At 34.5% G+C, this 26,164-nt stretch overlaps 3 protein-coding genes across 3 annotated transcripts in view; all 3 read left to right on the forward strand.

The window, feature by feature from the left end:
* Positions 1-25,242, forward strand: part of LOC113402879 (probable aconitate hydratase, mitochondrial) — a 184,582-nt gene extending 159,340 nt beyond the window's left edge. Inside the window, exon 14 of the mRNA XM_064215861.1 lies at positions 25,197-25,242. Within this exon, the coding sequence (XP_064071931.1) occupies positions 25,197-25,227 (31 nt within the window). The 3' untranslated portion in view covers positions 25,228-25,242. The remainder of the gene's footprint in view (positions 1-25,196) is intronic.
* Positions 1-26,164, forward strand: part of Myo10a (Myosin 10A) — an 81,417-nt gene that overhangs the window by 13,955 nt on the left and 41,298 nt on the right. The window contains exons 2-6 of the mRNA XM_026643173.2: positions 18,239-18,389; positions 24,098-24,348; positions 24,427-25,532; positions 25,612-25,775; positions 25,856-26,085. Of these exons, the coding sequence (XP_026498958.1) occupies positions 18,240-18,389; positions 24,098-24,348; positions 24,427-25,532; positions 25,612-25,775; positions 25,856-26,085 (1,901 nt within the window). The 5' untranslated portion in view covers position 18,239. The remainder of the gene's footprint in view (positions 1-18,238; positions 18,390-24,097; positions 24,349-24,426; positions 25,533-25,611; positions 25,776-25,855; positions 26,086-26,164) is intronic.
* Positions 13,456-15,517, forward strand: LOC135193434 (uncharacterized). Its single transcript, XM_064215864.1, has 2 exons — positions 13,456-13,567; positions 14,533-15,517. Exons 1-2 carry the CDS (start codon positions 13,517-13,519, stop codon positions 15,394-15,396), a joined length of 915 nt encoding a protein of 304 aa, XP_064071934.1. The 5' UTR covers positions 13,456-13,516; the 3' UTR covers positions 15,397-15,517.

Raw genomic sequence — 26,164 nt, forward strand, 5'->3', positions numbered from 1 at the left:
CAAGAGTTTGTAACAAGCTCCCGTGACAGCAACGCTAAAAGGAAACCGGCTATCATGATACGAACAGTAGTACCGAGGAACAGTTAACATCACAAGTGATCACGCATAAGGCAAAAGGGAGAATATAAAATTGGATGAACTGTGTGAGGAATGTCACGAGCAGAAACAGGGACTCAGGAGAAAACTAAATATATAAATAAATTTTATAGAGAAAGCTCTTATCTCTAATGAATGCGATAATACCAAGATCAGGATCACTAAACGTTAACATAACCTTGCTAAAATCTATGAAAAAGAAATATCAAATATTTAGTTTAACTTTAATCTTACTGAGCATGCGCAGTTCACAGTTTTCGGCGACCGAATTGGATGACCTTTGTATTATTTTTTTATCGTGTTCTCACAGTGCTTGGCCGTGTCCTATAAACTCACTGTATTGTTTTAGTAATTAATATCCTACACCAAGTGCTGCCATTTTTGGCATTTTTTGAATTCCAATATACTAGCTATAATTTCAACCAAACTGTCGCCGTGTCCACAGCCTAAATTACGCTTCATAATTTAACATTAAAATCCACTACCATTAGTTGATAAAGCTCCAAGCTTTAACCCGGCTATGGGAAATTTACTCTACTCTACTTCGCGAAAAGTTTGCTTGCGAAGTTTATGTAAGCGTAAACTATTTTCAATAATCGTTATTTTACAATATTAAATCTAAAATGATGTTAAAATTACAAATATATAAGTCGTTATAATATCTCCACGTAAAAATAGCGAAAATAATTACCGCTAACGACTCCTCAACATACCTACGAATTCATTTTGACCTCGCAAATGTCGCGCTTGTTAGCGAAGAATAAGAAATAATCAACTGAATAGTCTATGAATGGTCCACGTCATTCGAAGGTCTACAGCTAAAATTCCAACCTCAGATGATTATTAATCCTATTATTTAAAATAATATATTCTCCAGCTGGAAAAAGCTATTATTTAGGCCACTCGACTGACTATTTGATCAAAACCAAGACCTAACTTCAATAAGGTCAGTCTTGTTTCAATGTTAATGTATTTGATTGTTTATTGTGTATTGTGTGGTATAAATTATTGTGACTCCCACGTCCATTGTTTTTCAATCATTCGAGCCCACGTCGAACTTAAGGGAAATTTAGAAAAAAATAAAGGTATGACTCGTGCTTGTTTACTGGGAATCATACAACCTTATTTTTGTTTTTTTTCTGCCATAATTATTTTGACATTGGAACAAAAAAGACTGCATTGCTATTATTATTCGCTTAGTAACATTTATATGTAAACTGTAAATGTCCCAAGGAGTTAAGTTCTCGAAACATTTGTTGAGCATTATTTTTAAATAGTTTGCGGTCCTTTATTAGAAATATTAAGCATTTCTTACGTCGCCAATTCGCCGCCAACCTTGGGAACTGAGATGTTATAACCCTTGTGCCTGTAGTTACAATGACTCATCCTTCAAACCATAACACAACAAAACTATTGCGGTTTGGCGGTAGAATATGTGATGGGAGAATTCCTATGTCACCTTGAACACGAAGCCTAGTGTACGAAGGTAGTCTTCGTCTATCGCTACAAAATATTCGCGCTTCATTAACCTTTTAAAATTAGTAAGTAGCTTTTATATCTCAGCCTGAAATCGAAACGAGCAACCGAGGGAACGAGATTTAGACACTGCTAATTTTATAAAAATAATACTTATTAACAAAATCCATTGAGAACGATAACAATCTCAAGGTGTACAAAAATTCACACGTTGTTGCTAGATATAAGCAATAAGTCTACAGTCAAAATAATTAATTTACGATGTTTCACAATTATTTTGCAAGCGGATATAGGAGATAGCAGTTGTATCGCATTGACATCACTGGAGTGCCGTGTTACGAAATCCGTCTCGGTACGCTTCAGGAGTGTAAGAGGCGTATTTTAGCCAAAACAAATTACCGTATTTATCTCAATTGTTTTTATTAAAATAATTACACGTTTTCAAGCAATCAAACTTTAAAAAAATATATTGTAAGGCACAACTTTACTCATTTATTTTATATATTTAAATAAATCTTCATAGACTAGTTCGGAACCTGAACAGATATCGTGCTAGTACATTGACCTGTTTAAAATCGCCTACATTACTTTTAATGCAAATATATGTACATAATTTTGTTTACATTCATAGATAATCCGCTCTTAATCACATTTTACGGGACGGAAGTATGTAACAGGACGCCTGGGAAGCGCTCAATATTTGATTTGAACAATGAACGCGCGCGGTACTAAGGGGTTTTCCAATAGGGACGCTTGAACTTTGACAGCTGATTGCGGCCATGTTGTTTGAGTGACAGCTGTCAAATGCAGTGTGTTATATTCATTCCGTCCTCCCAAACCACCATGGCAGGTTACAGTGTCGAGCAGCACGTGCAAATCATAAAATTGTTTTATGAAAATGGGTCTTCAGTTCGAGCAACGTTCCGCGCACTTCGCCCGTTTTACGGTCGCGATGATCGTCCTGCCGAGTCGACTATCCGTCGATTGGTGGACAAATTCGAGTCAACCGGGTCATTTAACAATCAGCCGGTTCCCGTGCGTCAACGTAACGCGAGATCTGCCGAGAATATCGCCGCTGTGCGCGACAGTGTCCTCGAAAACCCGCGGCAGTCAATTCCGCGTCGCGCACAGGAACTCGGCCTTTCGCAGACGACAACTTGGCGAATTTTGCGTTGTGACTTGAGCCTGCACCCGTACAAGATCCAGCTGACCCAAGAGCTCAAGGTTAATGACCATAGACAGCGCCGTGTGTTCGCTGACTGGGCATTAGAGCAGTTGGAAGTTGACGCCGATTTTGGCAAAAAAATCATCTTCAGCGACGAGGCGCATTTTTGGATGAATGGCTATGTCAACAAGCAAAATTGCCGTATTTGGAACGAGACCAATCCACACGAGGTTCACCAAGTGGCAATGCACCCGCAGAAAGTGACTGTTTGGTGCGGATTTTGGGCCGGAGGCGTGATTGGTCCGTATTTTTTCGAAAACGATAATGGTGTGGCCGTCACCGTCAATGGTGAGCGATACCGGTCGATGATAACCAACTTCTTTTGGCCTGAAATCGAGAATATGGATCTGGACAACATGTGGTTTCAACAGGACGGCGCTACGTGCCACACAGCACACGCTACGATGGAAGTTCTGCACGAGCAATTTCTGGACATGGTCATCTCGCGCGGAGGCGACGTGAACTGGCCACCGAGATCGTGCGATTTGACCCCGCTGGACTTTTTCTTGTGGGGTTTTCTTAAGTCGCAGGTCTATGCCAACAAGCCGCAAACCACCGATGCCCTCAAAGTCAACATACGCCACGCCATCGATCAAATACAGCCCGATTTGTGCGCCAGAGTCATCGAAAATTGGACCTTTCGTGTGCGCGTTACCAACCGAAGCCGTGGCGGTCATTTGAATGATGTCATATTCCATACATAATGGGGTCGATAGACCTTCCAAATAAAAAAAAAAATTTGCAAATATCTCTCCTACATGTATTTTTTTTTTGCATTTCAAAGATCAAGCGCCCTTAATGGAAAACCCTTTAGATGCGCGCGATATTTGATTTGACCAATGAACGCGCGCTGTGCTTCAGTTAGCCGTCAGATAACACCAATACATTTTCACATAGAATATACTGTTAATGTTGCTTATTACCGAACTAATATATCCTGTTAAATTAATTATGTTTTTGCATATAGAACAAAAAAACCGAAGCGTAAATGCTATATTTATTTTCATGCATAATAAGCAATACAATCCAAGTATTATTCGAAAGCTATCAGATCAAAGTATCCCTCGCTCGGAGCTAGTATATTCTGACTAGAAGTTGTAAATTGAGATCCCATCAGTTTTGAATGATATATTCACGGTAAATTATAACATGCTCTTAAAATCTAACGGACCAATGGAAAGCATAAATATTATTTTGTTATGGAAGGAAATCAATCACAACTCGAGTGATTTATAAAAATCTCAAAATATAAATAAAATGCATACGTATCTTTTGTATTTATTATCTTGGTAATATAATTTCGATACTTGAAATTGTGTTGCTAATAAACCCCTAAAAGCGTTCCATAATTAATTTATAAGATATATAATACATTCAATGTTACAATATTAACATACAGCGAGTTTAAATATATGCATTATATTACCAGTTGTCGCCCCGCGGCTTTACTTCGCCTTTTAGAGATCTGTAGTCAGGTGCTAGGCATAAAAAGTAGCTTTTCATCAAAATCGATGTAGTTGTTTTACCGTGAAAGGGCAACATACAGACAAAGCTACTTACGTTTATAATATTAGTATAGACGTAAGTACGGGATATAGTCCAAGCCAGTCCGGCTACTTAAACACGCTATAGCCTATATAGTATATGTGTGGTAATTTATATATATATATATTAGCTTAGCTTCAATGGAGTCGCATAGATAATTAACAGTTATGGCACAACAATGACAAACTTTAGCAGTAACACGAACGCATACTACAAGATATATTATGTGTAAATAAGCCACAATAAAAATAACAAATTGGATTATTTTCACAATCAGAAATTGTATAATATAAGCGTATACTCGACAAATTAAAAAAAAACATCTTGCAATAGTTGAGACAAATAAATAACCAGTTTAAAATGAAAAACCGGCCAAATGCAAGAAGTACTTGTGCACACTCACGTACATTATGTATAAAAACGGCAAAAAAATAATGTCTATTGTATTCCTTAAATATTTATTTTATTCTGTTTTTTAGTATTTTTTGTTATAGGCACCATAAATCCATCATATGTGGAAATTTCAACTGTCTAACTATCAAGGCTCATGAGATACAGCCCGGTGACAGAGGGACAGACGGACGGACAGCGAAGTCTTAGTAACAGGGTCCGTTTTACCCTTTGGGTACGGAACCCTAAAAAATCATAAAGCCTAATTAAGACCTCTAGCGATACTAGTCATTATGAATGTAAAAATTAAAATAAATTTTCTGTATCATCAATATAACGTTCATAATGAAACCCATTGAGGTAACGGAGCGGAACTCGGCTACTTTCCTGCGTGACACACTATTGTCTGCTAGTCGATGATTTAACGCCGTTTAACCTGTCCATTGTGACAAATTACTTTATTAATTTAATTTTAAACAATATGGGTTTAACATATGTAAATAAAGGTTTCCTAATAAGAAAACATCCGACTTTAACAGCACATAGCAATAAAATAGCAGGTTGATTTGCTTCTCTTCGCCGCTAAGCACGAGATGAATAAATACGATTTAAGGACTTGAAAATTCATTGATGCTTCTCTGTTTGAACCCGCCATTATCGGTTAAGATACTTCCTTGTCTAATGTCACTTAATAATATAATACTTAACTAATATTCGCCCTGTGGTCGCAATACGAACATTATTATTGAAAATTTACATAAAGAATTTACGTGATTCCTTTTTTTTCTACTCGTATACATCCATATTTTTTATTGAAAGTTAATACAACAACATCGACAATGTATCATCCAGCTGAGCCTCATTTTACCTATTTCTCGTAATAATGTATATTATTTTTTTTATTAACAATGTACAACTGCCGAATTTCGACCAATGAGCAACCACTAGTAAACACTCTTCAGCGTAGTCAATTAAAGACCCCGTTTATTAAGAAAATATTTTACGGTACATACCATTTATAAATTTTCACAGCGATTGCTAAAAAAATCCATTCTTACGCAACATTTCCGCCAAGGCACGAGTCTAGTTATTTAACGCTTCGAAAATTTGACGTACCGACAAATTGCGTATTTCGAATGACATCGATGACGCAAAATATCGTGAAATTGAAATGACATCTTTAAATACAATCTATTATTATTAGCAAGTACCTTTGACTTTCAGATAAAAAAATACCTTCCTCAGTTGGACTCATCGAAGTCGGTGATATATATTTATGCGTTCGCGGCCTTTTTTAATTTAAAATATATTCTAACAAGACAAAAAATGCTTGTCACATTAACTGTCTAAATTTAAAGCGGGGGAAACTGCGAAGCACAGCTTAACTTTAAACTTAAAACTCTTATATACTTAAAACATCTCCGAAACGCGTTGCATCTCCTGGTATTAGTTTTATGAATATATTAGCTTAGTGATTTTTCAGTTAAGCAATACAAAAGAGCGTCTGCTCATTTATTTAATATAGATTATACCTAATCGAAACAAGTTTCTAAATATAATTCAAACTGTCGAATGTATTTGAAGTTACGTTTTGACGGCGTCATTCCTTACGTCACTAAAAACCACAGTTTGAGATTGGGTTTATCTGCCGGAACATCATGCCATAACAGATACAAAGATAAATTAAATATTATTGACTATATTATTTACGATTGCATGCAAAACTTGATGGTAATACTTATTCTATGGTGAGATATTTCCATGAACACATATACGAAAGGTCAAGTCAAAGAGCACAATCTATGCAAACACAAGTCGATCTTATTACTTTTAAATGAAAGACGATAATAGCTTGAAGGTAATTAGTGACTTAGATGTATTGTTGCCTATCGTACAGTCTGCATTGTTCCGCTGACACGGATTCGAACTCTTTGCCCTCGATCCCACACTGAAGACTCTCTTATGCAACCATATTATATACGCCCACAATCTTAAACATTTTTAATTACAATTCGCTATTACATGCAGTCTTTTAACTCATCCTGTTAATCAATTAACGTAATCTTAGCTTGTGACTTCAATTAAAGAGTTCAAATAAAGTTGAAAAATATTCAGTATGTCTCTCTAACGGTCGCACGACAAGCACGAAATTTTATTAATTTTATCCACTCTGAAAGTCAATATCTACTTTTAATTAATAAAAAAATATATAATTACAACGACTGTATCTATGTAAGTATTTAATAAAATTCACCGGATAATTTTCCATTTACAAACAAATAAATTTAAATTTCGTGTAAAAAAACTATTAATAAATAACACCTTATACTGTACGAGATTATGTAGACGATAAAAAAGTTTGGACTATTCGTTGATTTTCATACAGAATGTACATATATTAATTGTTTATGAATAATAAATAATAATGTAACGTGATTGATGAGAAAGATTTATTTTGTTGTACGATTGACTGAAATTACTTTCGTTTTGACCACCAAGTGACAGTACAATAACGTTAGATCCCAATAAACTATGTACGCGAGAGCGAACCAAAGTGCTACGATTTGTGTCATTCACACGTTAGGCTCACTAAATATGAAAGTCGAAATCGTATCGATAATTGATACATCTTAGTTTTTTATTAATGAATTATAAACGTACACGATAATTGGTGTGAAGGCGCGTCTTATTTTGCGGTACAAACAAAACAACTCGCCTTTCTCGCGTAATTCGTATAAAATTTTGCTTTCAATAATTTGCTGCTGAATCATAAAATACTTGTTTATCGACGGGTGACCAAACGTTGCGTCAATATTTCCTACAAGTCTCGGTCTGATATTTTTATTTTGACCGACATCTTTCTTTTACTTAAATTGCACAATACTATATATATGTACTTTATATATTATATAAAACTATATGTGAGATAATAAATACTTTTTAATGTTCTCTCATACTCGTACAGGAACGTAATTTCCGTTCCGGGATATGCAAAATAATGTTCTTACTTCTTTTGTAAGATATTCTTAATTTATTCAAAGAAAAAAGAAAATTACTGCAACTATTATTTCTAGTAGCAAATGTCAATAGAGTCACCAACATAGAACAACGTACGACTACTACTTTTTAAATCTTAATATTTTTTATTTATTTATTTTTATGGAATACATAAAAATTTACGTATTCCATGCGATTTACTTATAGTTAGCTGAACTATATCTATTGTGCATTACTAACATTTCATTTATATTTTCAATTATTATTTATTATGATTAAATATATATTTATGTATAATACAAGACTTTATATTTATTTCCGTTAACTGCTTCGTCAACATTCAAAACGCTATTTTTTGCTAATCTAGATTATCATAGATTATTCAAGCTAGATCAATGATATCAATCGTCAATTCGATGTCAAATGTCATTTATTTGGCTTTTGTTTTTTATGGTTGGAATTGACTATGTATATCAGCCTCCTACATACGTGAACCCCTTTGGTATTTGGTTCAGTGAATACATTCCTCTACATTTGATAAATACTCCATGATATATTTGATACGGACTAGAATAAAAAAAAAATGCTTCTGCTATTACTGTATATTTATAATTATTTTTTTGTCTATGCTTTCGACAGTACTATTTTTATGAACGAAGATGATTTACGATCGCCAGTCAAAAAAATAGAAAATACTTGTTTAATATATACTGAGTTTTATAAATAAAGTTGTTCAGTGTTAAAAATGTAAAAAATAGACGTAGGCAAGCGACTTCTTAAATTAATTTTCACAATTTTGATATTCACTTACGTCAAGTGTGACAATTTTTTTTTTTATTAATAAATTACTTTTCCTAACACCAAATGTGGAACTAATTTAATCATCCAAATTATGTACGTATTACGTGAATATTTAAACATATTTTCAATTTATTGTTATAAATACCGTCGTAACAAAGAAATCGGATTAAAATTAACATAAATAGCAAACATTCTCTGTTTGCTACGATGCAGCAAATAAATCATCGAGGCGTGCAGTCAGATAGCTCTCTACTGCCCTTCCTAGGAAGAGATATTAGGGCCAAAGTGTCATCTTTCCTCGTTTATTATACCTCTGTAATGAAGGGTCATTTTATATTAGAATCTGACCATCGTGCAGCAAGAAAATAAATTACACAATAAATAAAGACGGTTCGTAGCTTAAGTATCTTTTTTTGTTCATAGCTTTTCGTTATTATATAATTTTATGTACATAATAAAAATATATATTACAATAGACTGGCTCGCTAACCGTTTCGATTTCGCGCGCATAAAATTGGAAGCCTTGGTTGGTTTCAGAGTTACCTCAAGGGCCGGCAACATCGTATACGCCTTAATGTGATTCTCTCCATCTCCTCTTGCATTTCTTCTCACTATCATATGTATGCAGACGATATCCAGATCTATGCGTCATGCATCGCTTAAAGATATTCCTGCTGCTATTAATGACATTAATGATGATCTTGTCTCAATCTCTGAATGAAGTAAACGATACGGACTTAACATTAACCCTAACAAATTTCAGGCTATTATAATCGGTAGCCCTGGCATGATCACGAAGGTCAATCTATTGAACTTACCATCAGTAGAATACAACGGCTACAGAATACCATACTGTTCCACCGTCAAAGACCTTGGTGTCTATTTAGATCAGTCATTATCGTGGTCAGTACAAATTAAAGAGGTCAGTAGGATATTATTTGCTACACTAAGTTAATTACGACGTCTCCAATCTGTTCTTCCAATTCCCACCAAAATTATGCTAGCAAACTCTCTCCTCTTATCCCTTCTAGATTATGCAGATGCCAGTTATCCTGATCTGACTGAGGACCAACTTGACAAGCTTGAGCGACTTCAAAATATTGCTATTCGGTTCATATTTTGCCTGCGAAAGTATGACCATGTCTCTGAATATCGTTCAAGGCTGAAGTGGCTGCCTATACGTCTTCGCCGGAACCTGCATATTCTTTCTCTTCTGTACAGTACTCTATTCAAATCTAACTCTGCTTCCTATTTAAAGGTACAGTTTGAATTTCTAGGAGGCTCTTCCTTATTAAGACCGTCGCGGAACCTTATGCTTAAAATGCCTTTACATAAAACAAAATTTTTCAAAAACTCCTTCACTGTGAAAGCCATAAAGTTATGGAATGCACTTAAAAAATATAAAAAGATCAGAATCGATCAATATATTTAAAAAATCTATTAAAAATTCTAAATAATAATTTAGACGACTTCACTTAATTTCCATGTATTTTACACATCTGTTTTTCTCTAGCACATTATATATATATAGGTATTTTTAGTATATAATAGTAATATTTATCATTTTTTATATTTGTATTAAGTATAAGTATTACTGTGTAACATTTGTATGTAAGTTTATTGGTTGCACCACCTCCCCAGTTTAAGTTCAATGAATCTCTCTTCGTTTGGGATGTCTGGAAGAGATGGCTAATTAGCCATAAGGCCGCCCATTGTACAACACGTTAAATTTATACAATTTTAATTTTAAGATTTTGTATTTTGTGTTTATTGTGTACAATAAAGATTAAATAAATAAAAATAAAGCCTTAAAAAAATGTTCTTATTTTATACACTTCACAGTAGCAGTCAAAAATGCAAATTTGCTATTAGTTTTCTAAATCTCGGACACTGAGAAATTCGTTACCGTAAAACCCTATAACACTTTAACGGTCGTAAATATGTTGGCACTAATCTTCTTATACCTACTTAACGATAAGCACCTTTCGAATACACATTGTAAAAAGAGAGAATTATCTCATTCTGTCAAAATTATTTTGAGATTCGAGAGAAAAAGACACATTGTGCAAATTATTCGAATAGTACTGAAAATCAAAGGAGTGCCCATCAACACTTGTATGAAGAACAGAAAGTAAATGGGTTTTTATGTATCCAATATTTTGAACTACTATTTTTAGCAAACTAAGCCTTATAATTTGCTCAGGTGAGAAACTGTTGGTTGTTGACCGACACGTTATTTTAAACGCTACGTACGTGCGTTTAGAAAGCCTTTCTCGAGGCAGCTATGCCGCATACGAATGCAATTATAACCCGTCTAAACAAAAAGACATGCAATTCTAATGAACCTTTGTTCGACTTGTATGTATTTTATTCACAGTATAATAGTTATTGGTATTCATCAAAAGTACGCCAGTTCCACTTGTCCGGACGGAAGCGTCTCCTCACGATTGTTTACCGGATTCAATGAACTCTTTTTGGGTCGTTTTTGATTTAGGCATGGAATCATTTTATAGTGATATATTAATTTGAAGGTCAATAAATTTTACAATCATATAATAATAATAGGTATTTTTTACATTATTATTTTAAACTTATTGTAATCGATCTGATTTTCTAATATAAGTTAGTAACAAGTTATTGGATTGATATTTTTACAACTGTTCCGAATCAAATCAAATCAATTTTATTCAAGGAAACTTCAAAACAAAGCGTTTTTGAATCGTGAATATTTAAACACTAACACCGTTTAGAAAAGCAACCTCCATTGGGAAGAAACGGCAAGAAACTCGCATAGTTGCTCTTTTCAAATAAACAGATTTACAATGCTGTTTTTCCAATAATTTTACAATAATTAGTCCTGTAATGGAACCCGAGCCCAAATCCAGACGTTTTTTTCCAAAAAGTACTTTTTTAATTAATAATAAGATTAACTTATTAAATGGTAAATTGATTATATTTTCCGGTATCTTATTATATATGTTCCGTTGACACTTCTTGTCAATTTCATATAATATCACGAAACGACTCCGATCCATTAAGTAACCTTAACAAAAAATGTTATATATCTACTAACGAATTTTAACTGTCGATTTATAAACTCGCTGGATTTATAACAGTGCCTACAATTATCCGGTGATATCCATATTTCGTGGTCCCCAGAGTGTTATATTTAGAAGGGTGTGACGAGGAATTTCTGCACTTCACTTTAAATCACTATCACTTATATCATCCTCCGCTTATTTAAATAGATGTTTAAATAAAAATAAAATCACGGTTTTAAATAACTTTGATTAAGTTTATAAAATAAAACGCCAATTTAAATAAAAATTAAACGAAGATTGCCTGTTAATCTGAGACGTTCAACTCCTAAATAGGAAGTAATTTGAACGGTATTTAAACACGCTTAAAGTTCAATAAAAGATCGTCATCTTTGAACGCTTGTTGATTCAAGTTTTTCATCTGAACCTGTCGTAAGGAGGTCAAATGGGATATTATGTTTAAGTCGTATAAATATTAAACTTATTAAAATCTTTTTTGTATAATGTCTCTACCGTATCAGCCTCGAAGTTACCTTCTTCAAGTTAAGAAAAGCGGAACACATCAATTACATAATTATATATATAGCATAACGCATAATTGGCAGCTCTTAAAGGGTCTACCGCTCTTAAAGTATAACGCGCCTCAATAAATAGGCTATCTACAATGACAATAATTTGCAATTCCTAAGCATATCACGTGCAAATATACAAACTCTTCATCGTTGTAGTATAACCTTATATAGTAAATAGATATTCCGAGCTCAATGATTTTGCAGATTGCCACCATATTGTGACGACTAAGCAACTAAGCACATTTCACTTGTGACACATATCTCTAAGTGCATGATATAATTGTTTGAATATATTAACATACATTATACGTAGTATTCGTGTTCGCATAACGAATCCGTATCATATTAAAAAGTTGAATAATTTGATTTAATTTTTTACATTTATTCAAACATTATTTAAATTCGGTGTATTCGTAAGTGTGCTACTGAGAATATTTGTGGTAATTTATTCGTACTCGTCACATTAGGTTGCACTTAGCAATAGAAGCGGATTTGTAATTTAAAAGGAAAACGCAACCATTGCATTGGCGATCTCGCCACCATTCCGCGTGGTCATCATTTGTGCAGTCATTATGTTACGTAGAGTTTGTATACATCATTTATACAACATCTTCAATTGTAAGAAGACTACCTTTTGTAAGTTGAATCTATATATATAAATGCAAAATACTACTCACTGATTAAACACGAAATCTCAGAAACTATAACATCTATACATTTGAAATTTGGCGGTTAGGTCCCTTATAGGGTGTAGACATCCGCCAAGATCCTATGACTCTACCCCTAAGGAGTAAAACGAGGGTTAGAAATCTGTGTTTTATAAATTTCGCGCGGGTAAAGCCGCAGGTTCAGCTAGTATCACATACATTCATACTCAAAATAAATCCAATTAACCCAAACAGGTTACTTACTCTATTCATCTCCTGGCTATATCAGATTACTTCGATGATACCAAATTATTGTAATGTATCCGAATTACATTCTCATTAAGTTTCGAATTAATTCAAACCTTCGAAAAAAAAAAAATTTGCTCGATGCTGACTAGGTAATGTGACGATTGAAACAAAATTAAACGAATGAAGAAAAAAAAACATAAAACTATTATCATGTTACCTGTGATAGTATCAAAATAAATGATGACATACATTATTATAACATCGGAGTTATTACGTATTACGTGTAGGGATTTCTTTACAACAATACGTGATTTATCTACGTCTGCTTATTTGCAATTTCGTAAACGGTACACGGAGTGCAACCTTAAACCGATGATAAATTCCGACAATGTGATTTGTTAATCGTAAATATCGTTGGAGTAATGTATCGGTATATAACGAGTGCATTCGAGGTAAAAGGGCAAATTTATTTAGTCACCGATGGAGGTGACAACTAGAAGAGTTATTCTAGCTGCCCTATCACTCATTTGTGTAAGTACTTTTAAGAATACGACATTCAAATGTAGTATGAGTTCCGGTATCGCCGGCTCGTGTTGCGGCTGCTTGATGGCAATTACTCTGTGTTCGATCCGTGCTAGACTGTCTTTGAATATAACCATTCGGTTCTTTGTCGCATTTATTTGGGCATGGCGTAGTCCGTTTCTAGCACCGCAAGTAAGTTTTTACAGACCATCCGCCGTCCAATATTTCTTCTTATGTTGATGGGCTCATTTCCCGACATTATACTTGTTTAAATACTCGATGCTATCGGTACATCCAATGTACGCTATTACGAAACGGGTGGTATTACCTTTATGCCTAAATAATACGGCACAGGTTGTTTATTTAAAGATAATATAGAGCTGTGTTTTTATTCATATTTTAGTTCTCTCAACCACACTAAGACATCTTGTAAACACCAGCGTTACTCAAACTAATGCACGTTGATTTAGCGTGGAGAGGCGCGTTTACTGTAGTGGACCTACAAGCGGTACAGAGTAATTACTATCAAATATGTAACTTTTGAACTGATTATCATATTAATGAGGAATTCCTTCCGACTGCCCGACTGTCTATTTTATAATACAATTTTTGGTTTTAAGATAGATGTTCTTCAAATTATTCTTCTGAAACTGTAAGCCTGTTTTATTTTACAATAGAATGAAATTTTAATATATTAATAACTACAGAATTCAAAAAAGATACGTTTGTATGAATAGGCTTAATTGCGTCTTATATTTATTATATAACGAGTTCGAAAACAGGAAAAGCTATTGCAATTAAATTCATAAGATAACCGGGATGTATTAAACACTTTGGAATTGGGTTAAATAATTAATTACTTTGTCCGGCATCATAAATATTTTTAAAGTGGTATTTAAATACAAGGCTATATCGAATACTACTACGTGAAGTGTTGAACAACATTTTTTTTAAATCGAAGTTCTAATTTACAGGCAGTTCAGGGCCAGTATTATGTATCTCCGTACGCATCGCCAGCACCATCGCCACTGTACTTCCAACAGGCCTGCGGCTGTCCATCCCAACCAGTAGCCCTCGCCGGGCCACCAGCAGCTCCCATATATGTATCTCTCCCAACGCCTCCACCAATATGCGTTACCCCACCTCCTTTACCTCCCCTACTTATAGAAGTACCTCTACCCCCACCAATAACGGTATCTCCTCCTCCTCTGCCACCGTTTTGTATTACTCCACCACCATTACCCCCTATGACGGTAACACCACCTCCCTCACCTCCGTTATGTGTAAGCCCGCCACCGCTACCACCTATGTGCGTCACGCCACCGACACCACCAGCTTTATACGTCAATCCTCCAATTCCTCCGCCAATAATGATTGAACTTCCGATGCCTCCGCCAATTATGATTGAGCTGCCGCCGATTTTAGTTCAACCACCCCCGATGCCCCCTCTAATGATCCAACCACCCCCGCTGCCGCCTATGCCCGTACAGCCGCCCCCTCTACCTCCAATGATGATCCAGCCGCCACCGCCGCCACCGATGTATATCCAACCGCCTCCCCCGTGCCCTATAACGATCCAGCCACCTTGCTCCGAGCCGATATACGTGCAGCCACCTCCTCCGTGTCCCATCAACGTTCAACCTCCACCGCTGCCCCCTATTTGCGTCCAACCACCTCCACCTCCGCCGCTGTGCATTCAACCGCCTCCCCTGGAACCCTTCTGCCTGCAGCCGCCCCCACCGCCGCCTATTTGCTTTTCTCCGTCCCCCTGTTCAATGAATCCGCCATGCGGCTGCGGATTGCCTCCCACAGCGTTGGCTAATCCGATTTATTTATAAAAAGAGAAAATTGTTATTTGAGAATTAGGTAGCTTTATGTTATATTAATTTTTAATTATTTATATATAAGAAATATTAAATTTATAATAAAAATAAAATAATTTGTTATTTGTACACAGTGCTTGTGTTGTTTTTTCTTTATAAATTGAATATATAAAAGTTAAACATAAAATAATAATGGTTAATTGCAACTTTACAATTGCAGAAGGTTTTCCGGGCATTCAAAAATAGTTTATTATTTATTTGCAAATAAACTATGACATCATTATTTAAAAGTAAAACCAAAACCAGTATTGTTTTGTTAAGCCTCTTACTTCATAAATCCCTTCTACCAGAGCCATTCTCGAATGAAGCCAGTTTAATATAAGTCATATCGTTTAATATATTCATATCGTTTTAAAAAACAAAATCAAAATACTGTTGTTAAAAAGTTGTGGGTATATAAATTTTATTGTAATATTTGAGATTTTTTTAATTACTATACATTTTTTTTTACTCCAAGGAATAAAAATAGTTTGCATTAATTATTTGTTATCAGCGCTTTGTGCAAGCCTGCGGGTAGGTAGCCAAGCAGTAATACTTAACACTGTTCTATGCCGGTTTGAAGAATGAGTGAGCCAGTGTAACTACAGGGCCACAACATCTCATTCCCATTTGGTGAAGAAATAGTTAAAATCACACCAACCGATAGCTTATTTGCCCGTCCGCAAAACTTTGGTTACAAAATTATCTTCTAGCAGACCATAGCCATAGACCATAACCTGTTATCACAAGAATTCGCCAGTTGCAACAAGTGGTGGCATGCTGTGGATTTATACTCACTTCTTGTGTAATTGTATAAACTATTTCCTAACGAGTAGACATAATACAAGTACTATAGATATAATTTAGACTAGAGATTAATTATTTAGTCTTTCGAAAAACTCACCGATTGTAAAAAAATAATGATCATATTATAAAAATATGTCTATTTACAATATAGACTCAGTGCACAATATTTTTTTCAATTCGAATTTATAAATAAATCGATTATAAACATGCTGATAAATGTTATAACACAATGACATGTTTCCAATTACCTACCTGATTTCTAAATTTTAAACAATTGTATTTTGTTTTAAACGCCTACAATTACGACTAATAAAATCGAAATATTTTAAAGTAGCTTCTAGTACTTTTGAATAGTCCAGCGTTATCGCCGGTTCGGAATGTTCGCTCTAACGAGAAAACTGCCAAGAAACTCAATAATTTTATTCCTGTGTGCATTCTACAGTAACGAAATTAGAAACCATTTAATAAAATGAGTAATACATTAGAAAGTGCTCTAATAAAAATAATTGTTACAAGTATTTAATTTAATGAATATAGATAGATCTCAATTTCTCAATACAACAACATGGAGTATATTTTATTAATAATCAAAATTATTTGAAACTTACAATCTTTCAATATATTGTACCTACGAAAGTACTAGAACTATGTTACCATTGTGTTATTTTTAAAAATATTGGTTTAAATAATGAAGTTAAATTGTCATTACTTAACATTTATTTATAATACAAAACTCTATACATATCATTACAGGACACGCTTGTACTAATTCGATATTACAGCACGTTTAAAAATATTTAAAATAAGTTCCGAATTCGATTCGAAAACTCATTTAATCGTAATACTTAATTTTTTTATTACCTAACTGAAAACTACTACTTGCCCAATATACATAAAACCCTACCTACCATTTTACCATAAGATGCAGCTCGTTTCGGAGAAGGTTTTGGTATATACTATCCGCCCCGGCTTCAGACGAGTACAATAAGGGTATATATGCAACCTTTAGATCGAAGAACAAACATAATAAGAAAAACTCATGTTTTCCGGCTAGGAAATTCAAAATTATTTACATTTTTCCAATTTAATGCATGTATTATACACACAAACCCTGTTGAATCACTTTGTTTATTGATGAAAAAACATTTTTTATCATTCTTTATTGAATAACTTATTACTTACTTATGAATAATATTACAATTTGTACGTACTTATTCTATGAGTACATGTCTAAACTCTGCCGAGCCTGTGCCTGAGGCGCTAGGCTCTTCCGATGACGTAATACAATTAAACGAATATAAATTGACATGCTAACATGTATGTAGTAATATCTTAATATAAGCAAGATATAGCATATCAAGTAAATTAATTTTGTCTATACTTCAAGTATTTAATACGGGATGTTTACCACGAGTCTCATGAACAAGACATTCGTAGATAATGTCGAAATATCGAGCTCCACCCGATAAAAATAAATAACATGGTAAATATCCCGTTTGAAATACTCGTAGTACAAAAAATTACCATGGCATTTAAAAAAAAATGTAAATACTTGTAGTAATTTAAAATTCGTTAGTGTTGTCTGATCAAATATCCAGAAAATGACATAGACTAAAATCAAATCTTTCATAAACACATTAATTCCGGATGTCAAATATTTAAAAAATGTGTAAGAGGTCGGGTCAGGTTCAACCGTGATGCTGTCGACAACATTAATGCAAGACATTTAAAGATCGCTACAATACCGGTTTTACAACACTTAATTTGAATCCTAATTAGGTCACAGATACTCATTTGTATAAAAATACGAAAGACTTGTGACTTACTGGGTACAGACTATATTAAAATACAGATATTCGCGGAGGATTGCTCAATCACAACGTCAAAAACGATTACGATAAATGTTAAACGACTGTGCATGTTTCGTGACCAAATGCAATAAATATAAATTAATTTCCGTTAACCTTTAACTTAACTCTTACTAACTTGTTTTTTTTTTTAATCTGTTCAGCATGGCGGGCTCCGGGGGGCTCGTGGAGTGGTCGGAGGGCGCTTCGGTGTGGTTCCAACCAGCCGGCGCCCCCGCACCTCTGCCCGGCGACCTGATCGAAGTCCACCGCGCAGCACGCGTGCTGCTGGTCAGCGCCGTGGTCAATGGACAGGTAAGAAAAATGGGAAGATTTTTATAATATAGCAGTTCAGCAACATTAAAAAAGAAGAGAAAGAAAGAGAATCATAATTATTTTATCGTTTATTTTTCTAGTTGTAGAAAGATATGCTGGTAATGCCCATGGAGTGTTTTTTTGCTGTATAACTTATATTTTTTTATTCTACGTAAATATTACTATAAGTATAATCTATTGTTCCGATTTCGTAACATGATTAATATTTTTTCTCCTACAAAAACATCCTGCATTGCCTTATTGACTGTCAGTACTGATCGAAGGGATTGTGTTAAGATTCTGTTCTTTTTCTTACGATTTTGCTTACGGATGACAGAATAGTATTACAAGCGTAATAATTCAGTGAAAATCAGATCTTGTTGAATCTTTCACAATATACCGCGTTGAGTCTCAAGTCGTGACGAAATACTATAGAGTATGGACGATAAATAATTATCAGTCGAAAGCATTGAGGTGATCATATATAAACATAAGTATATGTGCAGCTGATGTAATATGTATTCATGAATGTGTTAACATCTTCTTTAAGTAAAAGAAAACGAATGATTTAAACCTCAGTAGGTACGTGACTTGTAACTCAATAAGGATCATTATCATGTTAAGCCCAGTACATACTTTAATTTTTTATCTGCGTACTTTTTTATGATTGATTTCGTGGTCTAGGTTGTATGTTTTAGAACCTTACACTATATTATATAATCTGTTATATACACGTGTTTACATATAATGTACAGTTCGTATTCAATTTCAACAAATATATATTATGAAACTAGTTCCTGTCCGCGGCATCGTCTGCGAGGTGTTTGTTCTATATTACGAGTAATTTTCTGTACACTTGATGACCCTTCGGTAGTTAAGACATGATAGAGTTACAAACGAATAATCAAAATCGAAGATTGCATGATCCAATCGCAGAAATGGTTTTATTTTGGACCTTACAAATAAAACCCCCTCTAAAATACGACCTTTATTAACTACATCGCTTCGAAACCTATTCAAACGTAACACTTATTTTGTCACAGAAAAATGGTGAATTTTTCGTCAAAAAACCGAAATAAGGTGACATCATCTGAAATTTATTCTATGTTATAATAATGCAAATTTTGTTAATTTTGTCAATAACCATCGCAAAATACTTGCTTTCGTTCCGAAACGATATTGTTGAAGCTCTGTTGAACAGCTACAGGCGTATGCTCTGTGGCTATAACAATGCAACAGATGACGAATAGCCTTCGACTTTAACACATCGACTAGAAGAACAAGACGAATTGGCCACCAGTCGTGTTTTTCAAGCGTTTTAATAATGTCCCAAAAATTATTACATTTAAAATTACCCAGCTTTACAACATATATTGAAAAACTTGTATTGAAAGACGCATAAAAATATAAGATAGACATATTATGAATCAGAATAATTTAGCTTAGCATAACCTATGACCTATAAAAATAACAAAATGTTTTTTTTTTTTTGTTTTGATATGTGATTTAGATGAACTTAACACGATTTCATTTAATACGTATGTTGTTTAAATGAACAAAAGTCTATATAATAGCCAAAAAAGATTATATTTAAAAAAACGTCCCTGCCCTCCTGAATAAGCAGCCACTCTACGTATTAGGATGTCTTAAATATATTGAACGATAGTTTAAACAAACATTTTAAAATGTGTATTATAAAAAAAACAATAAATACACTTTTGACATTCTGAAAGGGCTAAAGCTATATCTTTTTACTTTTATTTCCTGTATTTAAAAAAATATACGAAACATTGCATTGAAAATCGAATCGTAATAATACTTGTTTTGTACTATTTAAGATTTCACGAGAAATATTTAAATATTGTCTCAAAGAACAACCAGCCAAGCTAGTTATTGTAATATTTCTTAAGAAACTCCTGTTTTTTGACTTGACTAGCGAATGCTTAAAAAAGTATTTAAAACTCTTTCGATTTAATGTTAGATAATTCCTACAAAATATTATTTTTATAAATACCTTATACATTTATAGGTGACTTACTAGTCACTTTAAACATAAGATAAAAAAAACATATTTTTTCTCCTATACAATTTTTTATCTAAAATCATTTTGTTTAAAGATCGTAAATGAGATAATGCTCTAATTAATACAATTTGCAAAAATCTAGCTTCTCAGCCTCTTTTTGCTTGCTTATGTATACCTAATTATTTAATTGCTTGTGTTTATTGATATTTAAGATTGCGTCTTATTTTTAAACAAAAAAATAAACACTTACACACTTCAAACATACATACACTTCAACGTCCATCCTAACCTTGGTATGTGATAATATAATCGTGTATGGATATAATTTCGACACTTAAGTTTAGCACACATACTCAAAATTGATACCGTTTAAACTGTGTGTGTGCGTCTTAAGCGCAAGCATTCGGGCGCGTAACGCAAGGCCGTGCGTAGGAATGTCGATAGAGAGTTAACTCCGACATACTCTACGCGCCTGATAACTTGTCTCCACTTTTTTCAAATTCCTCATGCTTATGATGTTCTAATGGCGATTTCGCGCAACATTGTACATGTTAATAAACCACATTAGCAATATCAAACTTTCTTTTTAAATAATGTTTCTTTCCAAATGAAAAAGTAATAGAAAATTCATTGACTGGTCACGTACACTACTTACTGAATTGCTCATAAAAATTCTCTGTCCAGTTTTTTTAATGGGTTAGTTATTTTTATTAGATATAACTTTGCGTAACACTTAAGACCCCGGGACAGGATAGTTGGTGCCGTTATCCTGAGTACTATAACAGTTGTTAGGCATCTCATCTAGCGAGCGGGTGAATCAGTTGGCCGCGAGCCGCGGAATACAGTGACCAGTGGATCAACATTTCGTGTAAAACGATTTTTGCTACTTCGAAATAATTCCATTATAACCCAGTTAGTCAATCCATGTGATAGGTGAAATGCAATTAATAATAATTAATACAATTAAGCGTCCAAGAGAAATATCGTGTATAATGGTTTAATAATGACCAAAAGAAATTGACACAAATCATAACGCTATTACGGGAAAAAACTGACAGCGTTGATAACCACGAAACCAGAGAAAATTAAAGCGATAGAAATGTTTTATCTAATTTAATTGAAAGCGAATCAAATCAAGTAATTGTATATCGGTATCAAGTAGATGCGTGTTCGCTTTGCTCCAACAACGAGCAACTCTCCCCAGTCCTGGGTGTTCGAACCTCTTCCGTATGCATATGACTTGCCTTGTGAAATTCGAAGGCAGAAGAAGAGTACGGAAGTATTAGTACCCATTCTGAAGAAAAAAACAAGTATGAAATACGCAACGAAAACACGCAGACAAAAATCAGTGCCGTTATTGAAGGATCTGTGCATGAACGTTCTCGTTTCTAATGTATGTATGTTATTATTGTAATTACATAGCTTTAAATTAGATTTTATCGAGTAATCTTTTTTTTTTAATTTGATTGATACAAGTGAAAGTTACAAGGCGATAAAAAAATGTCTTTAAAGAAAGTAAAATAAAACATGAATCGTTTACACGACGTGTGATTACGAGAGTTTACGAGAATTTTAAGGTTATCACAAAATTCTTAACTCTTATTTTAATAATTTTGTCTAATATATTAAAACATTACAGTTAAATACATAGGTGATAATCATTTTAAAAGTTTAAACTATTTCATTTCCATACTGCGCGTCCATTACTAAAATGATTTGCTATGTTTATTAATACATAATAAAAATAAAGTTACGTATAGAAGTTTTTTTTTAATATGTAATGTTGTACAAAAACCTGGTTTTATTCTATAACAGCCATCTTTAGGCAGCTCAAGGTCGGACGTTTACAGGGACAGATTTTGTAATATTAAAAAAAAGACAAAGTTTGTAAGTTCTATCCGATCGCAAAACTTTTCCTATGGCAAGGTGTTTATAACTACAATAAAATCTACAGTTAATAAAACATTTCCCAAATAATAAATTAGGTATTAATAGATTATGTGTATAGTTCTATCCTTGTACAATAGATTTAGAAGATGCCTTTGATTAAAGAGACATCCTATATTATCAAAACGTATCAACATTATCACGAAGTTTAACGTAGTTACTAGACTATTATTGCTTTTTTATATTAAAAACTAGCTGCTCGTCATCGTCGTCGTCGTAATCTTACAGATTCTGTCTATGATGACATGATTTTGCTCCTATTGGTCGTAGCGTGGTATATAGCCTTCCTCGGTAAAGGGCTAATTAACACTGAAATATTTTACCAAATAGTATCAGTAGTTCCTGAGATTAACGCGTTCAACCAAACAAACAAACTCTTCAGCTTTGTAATATTAGTATAGATATATACAAAACATAATGTCATTCACTCTGACAATTAAAACTATTAACGTAACGGTACTTATAACTGTTTAAAAAGCTGGTTCTCAAGGGTATTATGTAAAACTACCCAACAGCTGTCACATGGAATAATGTCATTAAACACACACCTATTTAGGACACGATTACTATCATTGCCTATTAAATCTCTTTTTTTCCCTCTTGTTTATTTTTCTAAATAAACTGATCTTTCTTTCTTCCACTACTTACTTCATGGACAAAGTTCTACAGATTCTTAAATTGACATTTTTTATCCATAAATAAAATTAATCACTTATTTTTTTGGAGATTTTTACGCAAGGCGATTGTTTATTTATGCCATTTAACAACACATAAATGTTATCAGCTTTATATGACTGACATGAGTGTTGTTTCAGAACGAATAGTTTATTTCAACCACAAGAGGACAAAACCTTAATTAAACATGTGACATTGAATTTTGAGATATCAATGGGCGAGAGCTTGCACAATCTATGACATTCATTCTAGATTTACGAAAAAAATACTTTTTCAACGTCAACGAAACTGTTATCGGATTATTTCGGAAGTAAAATTAAAGATGATATAAGTAGTTAAGTGTACTAATATTGTTTTATAAATAAATATATATTAATCAAGAACTATTCGTAGTGCACAATTTACTGAGCTTTAAGCAAGTTCCATGGAATACGTAAATCTAAGGTTTGTTTATCTTTATTCCTTCTTCGATTGGAATAGACTGTGGTGTTTCGTTACCGTTTGGGTCGCTTAACAGTATAGATAATGAACCACTTAGCATTGCATGTTGATTCGCCTGACTTATTTCGCTGTGTAAACGTGTATAATTTTACACATTTTTATGATCGTGTAGTACATATGTTTTTTTTCTTTTCGTCTCAAATAAAATAATTTAAAAAAAAATCGCGAGCAATGGAATGGTAAATGAGAATAGTCTCGAAAGCGAATTGTGCTTTAGCAGCGAGCTTGATGGATTGATACGATTGTGCGGTAGCGGCGTGGCAGTCATTACGTTATGTCATATGTAGGCATGTTGTCGGTAATAATTTTCCATCTGGCTGCAGTTTCGTGCCGCTGAAGTTTCGTTATTTCTTCAACTAAGTCAGTAGGTATTACGATACACACTGCTATTATGCTGTTAAATAAAACTGTACATGGATAATATAACTTTTTTGTAATTATTTTTGTTATTCGAATATCATTTACAACATTGTGTAAGATTCCACGAATTGATATACAAAGATATTTATCTTTCTTATTTTTATTACACTGTTTTGTTAACTTATCAATATATTTTTCACAGCCCCAAACTTTTGCTCTGCAAATGGGGAACGGCGAAGAAGAGGGCGATCCAGTATGGCCACGGGAGGAGCTCGGACCCACCGGGGTTGAAGACATGACTCGCCTCCATGATCTGCATGAGGCTGCGCTTCTTTGGAACCTTAAACTTAGATACGAGCAAGGCCTTATATATACATATGCGGGGTCCATACTAGTCGCCGTTAATCCCTATAGGCCTGTCGATTCGTTGTATGGATTGCAAACAGCTAGAAGGTAAACAATATAATAGTCTCCCTTTTAAATAAATAGCATTGGAATAAAGGTAAGAACTATAAATAACTTTAATCACAGGTACCACGCAGCAGAAGCGTTAGGAGATCTACCACCACATCTTTTCGCAATCGCAGCAGCCGCGCGTGCATCTCTACCTCACCCGCAAGCTATTCTAATTTCTGGTGAATCGGGCGCTGGAAAAACTGAATCTACTAAATTAGCTGTCCAATTCCTGGCAGCTGTAGCTCCAGCACCACCCGGTAGAGCTCCAGTCTCTGAGCAGATTCTTGAAGCGGCGCCTTTGCTTGAAGCTTTTGGCAATGCGAGAACGCCAAAAAATCATAACTCTAGTCGATTTGGTAAATTATTAGAACTTTATTTCAAAGATGGCGCTTTGGCCGGCGCTAGAGTAGCACATTATTTGCTAGAAAAATCTCGTATCGTTACACAGTCACCTGGTGAACGGAACTACCACGTTTTCTACGAATTGTTAGCGGGATTAGATGAGGAGCAGCGACGGTCGAGAGGATTATTGACAGCTGAACATTATTTCTATTTAAATCAGGGCGGTGATTCTGGCGGTGCTGGCGCTGGTGCCGATTGGTCTGCTTTGTGTGGAGCCATGCAAGTTTTAGGAATAGGCGATTCTGAGAGAGAGGATATAATTAAAGTTTTAGCTGCAGTTCTCCATTTAGGCAACGTTTATTTCCATAGAAGACAGTTAAGGCACGGGCAGGAAGGTGTCCAATTAGGTGGAGGTGCCGAAGTGCGCTGGGCGGCACATTTACTTAAAGTACCTGCAGAAGAGCTTGCAAGAGCTCTCACGACAAGGGTAACAGCGGCCCGAGCGGAACGAATGCGATCTCCTCTGCCCATTGATCAGGCATTAGATGCCAGAGATGCTTTCGCCAAAGCACTATATTCGTCATTATTTAGTTGGCTTGTCTTTCGAATAAACTCGATAGTCCATCGCGCTGGATTACACGACGCTCAACGAATATCTCTCCTCGATATCTTCGGTTTCGAAGACTTGGAAGAGAATTCATTCGAGCAACTTTGTATAAACTTCGCTAACGAAACGCTGCAGCATTATTTTAATAAGCACATATTTAAGCTGGAACAGCAAGAATACCAAAAAGAAAGATTGGAATGGTCCAATCTCACGTGGAATGATAACTCACCAGGTATTAATTATTCGTGACTATAGGTCACTGCATATTATATATTTAATAAGCGTAGAATAAATTAAATTATTTATTTTAGTTATTCAACTGCTCAGCAAAAAACCGGTTGGTATCTTACACTTATTAGACGATGAAAGCAACTTCCCGCGAGCATCCGACGCCTCGTTTCTAGAAAAGTGCCATTACAATCATGCTCTTAATGAGCTGTATTCTAGGCCGAGGTTAGGAGCTAATGAATTTGGGGTAAGATATTTAAAGATATTTTGTACTTTAAATAGCTTCATTAGATTAAGTTAGTTATAATAATATATACATTTTTTTAGATAAAACACTACGCCGGCCAAGTCTGGTACAATGTCGATGGTTTCCTGGATAAGAACCGGGATGCGCTACGAGCTGATGTGTTAGAACTCTTGTGCAGCAGCGAAGTTCCTCTAGTAGCGGAAATGTCGTCGCAACTTCGTGCTCAGCATGATGCCAATAAGACTCTACCTCGAGGTGCTAATGGACGCTTTGTGACCATGAAGCCGAGGACTCCAACTGTCGCTGCAAGGTACAAGAAAATCTTATTAAAAAATAGAAACATCGTGGTAAATACAGTACTTGTAGTACAATAAAATACACTCTTTCAC

The sequence above is a fragment of the Vanessa tameamea genome, chromosome 9 (assembly GCF_037043105.1).
Source record: "Vanessa tameamea isolate UH-Manoa-2023 chromosome 9, ilVanTame1 primary haplotype, whole genome shotgun sequence".
Classification (NCBI taxonomy): domain Eukaryota; kingdom Metazoa; phylum Arthropoda; class Insecta; order Lepidoptera; family Nymphalidae; genus Vanessa; species Vanessa tameamea.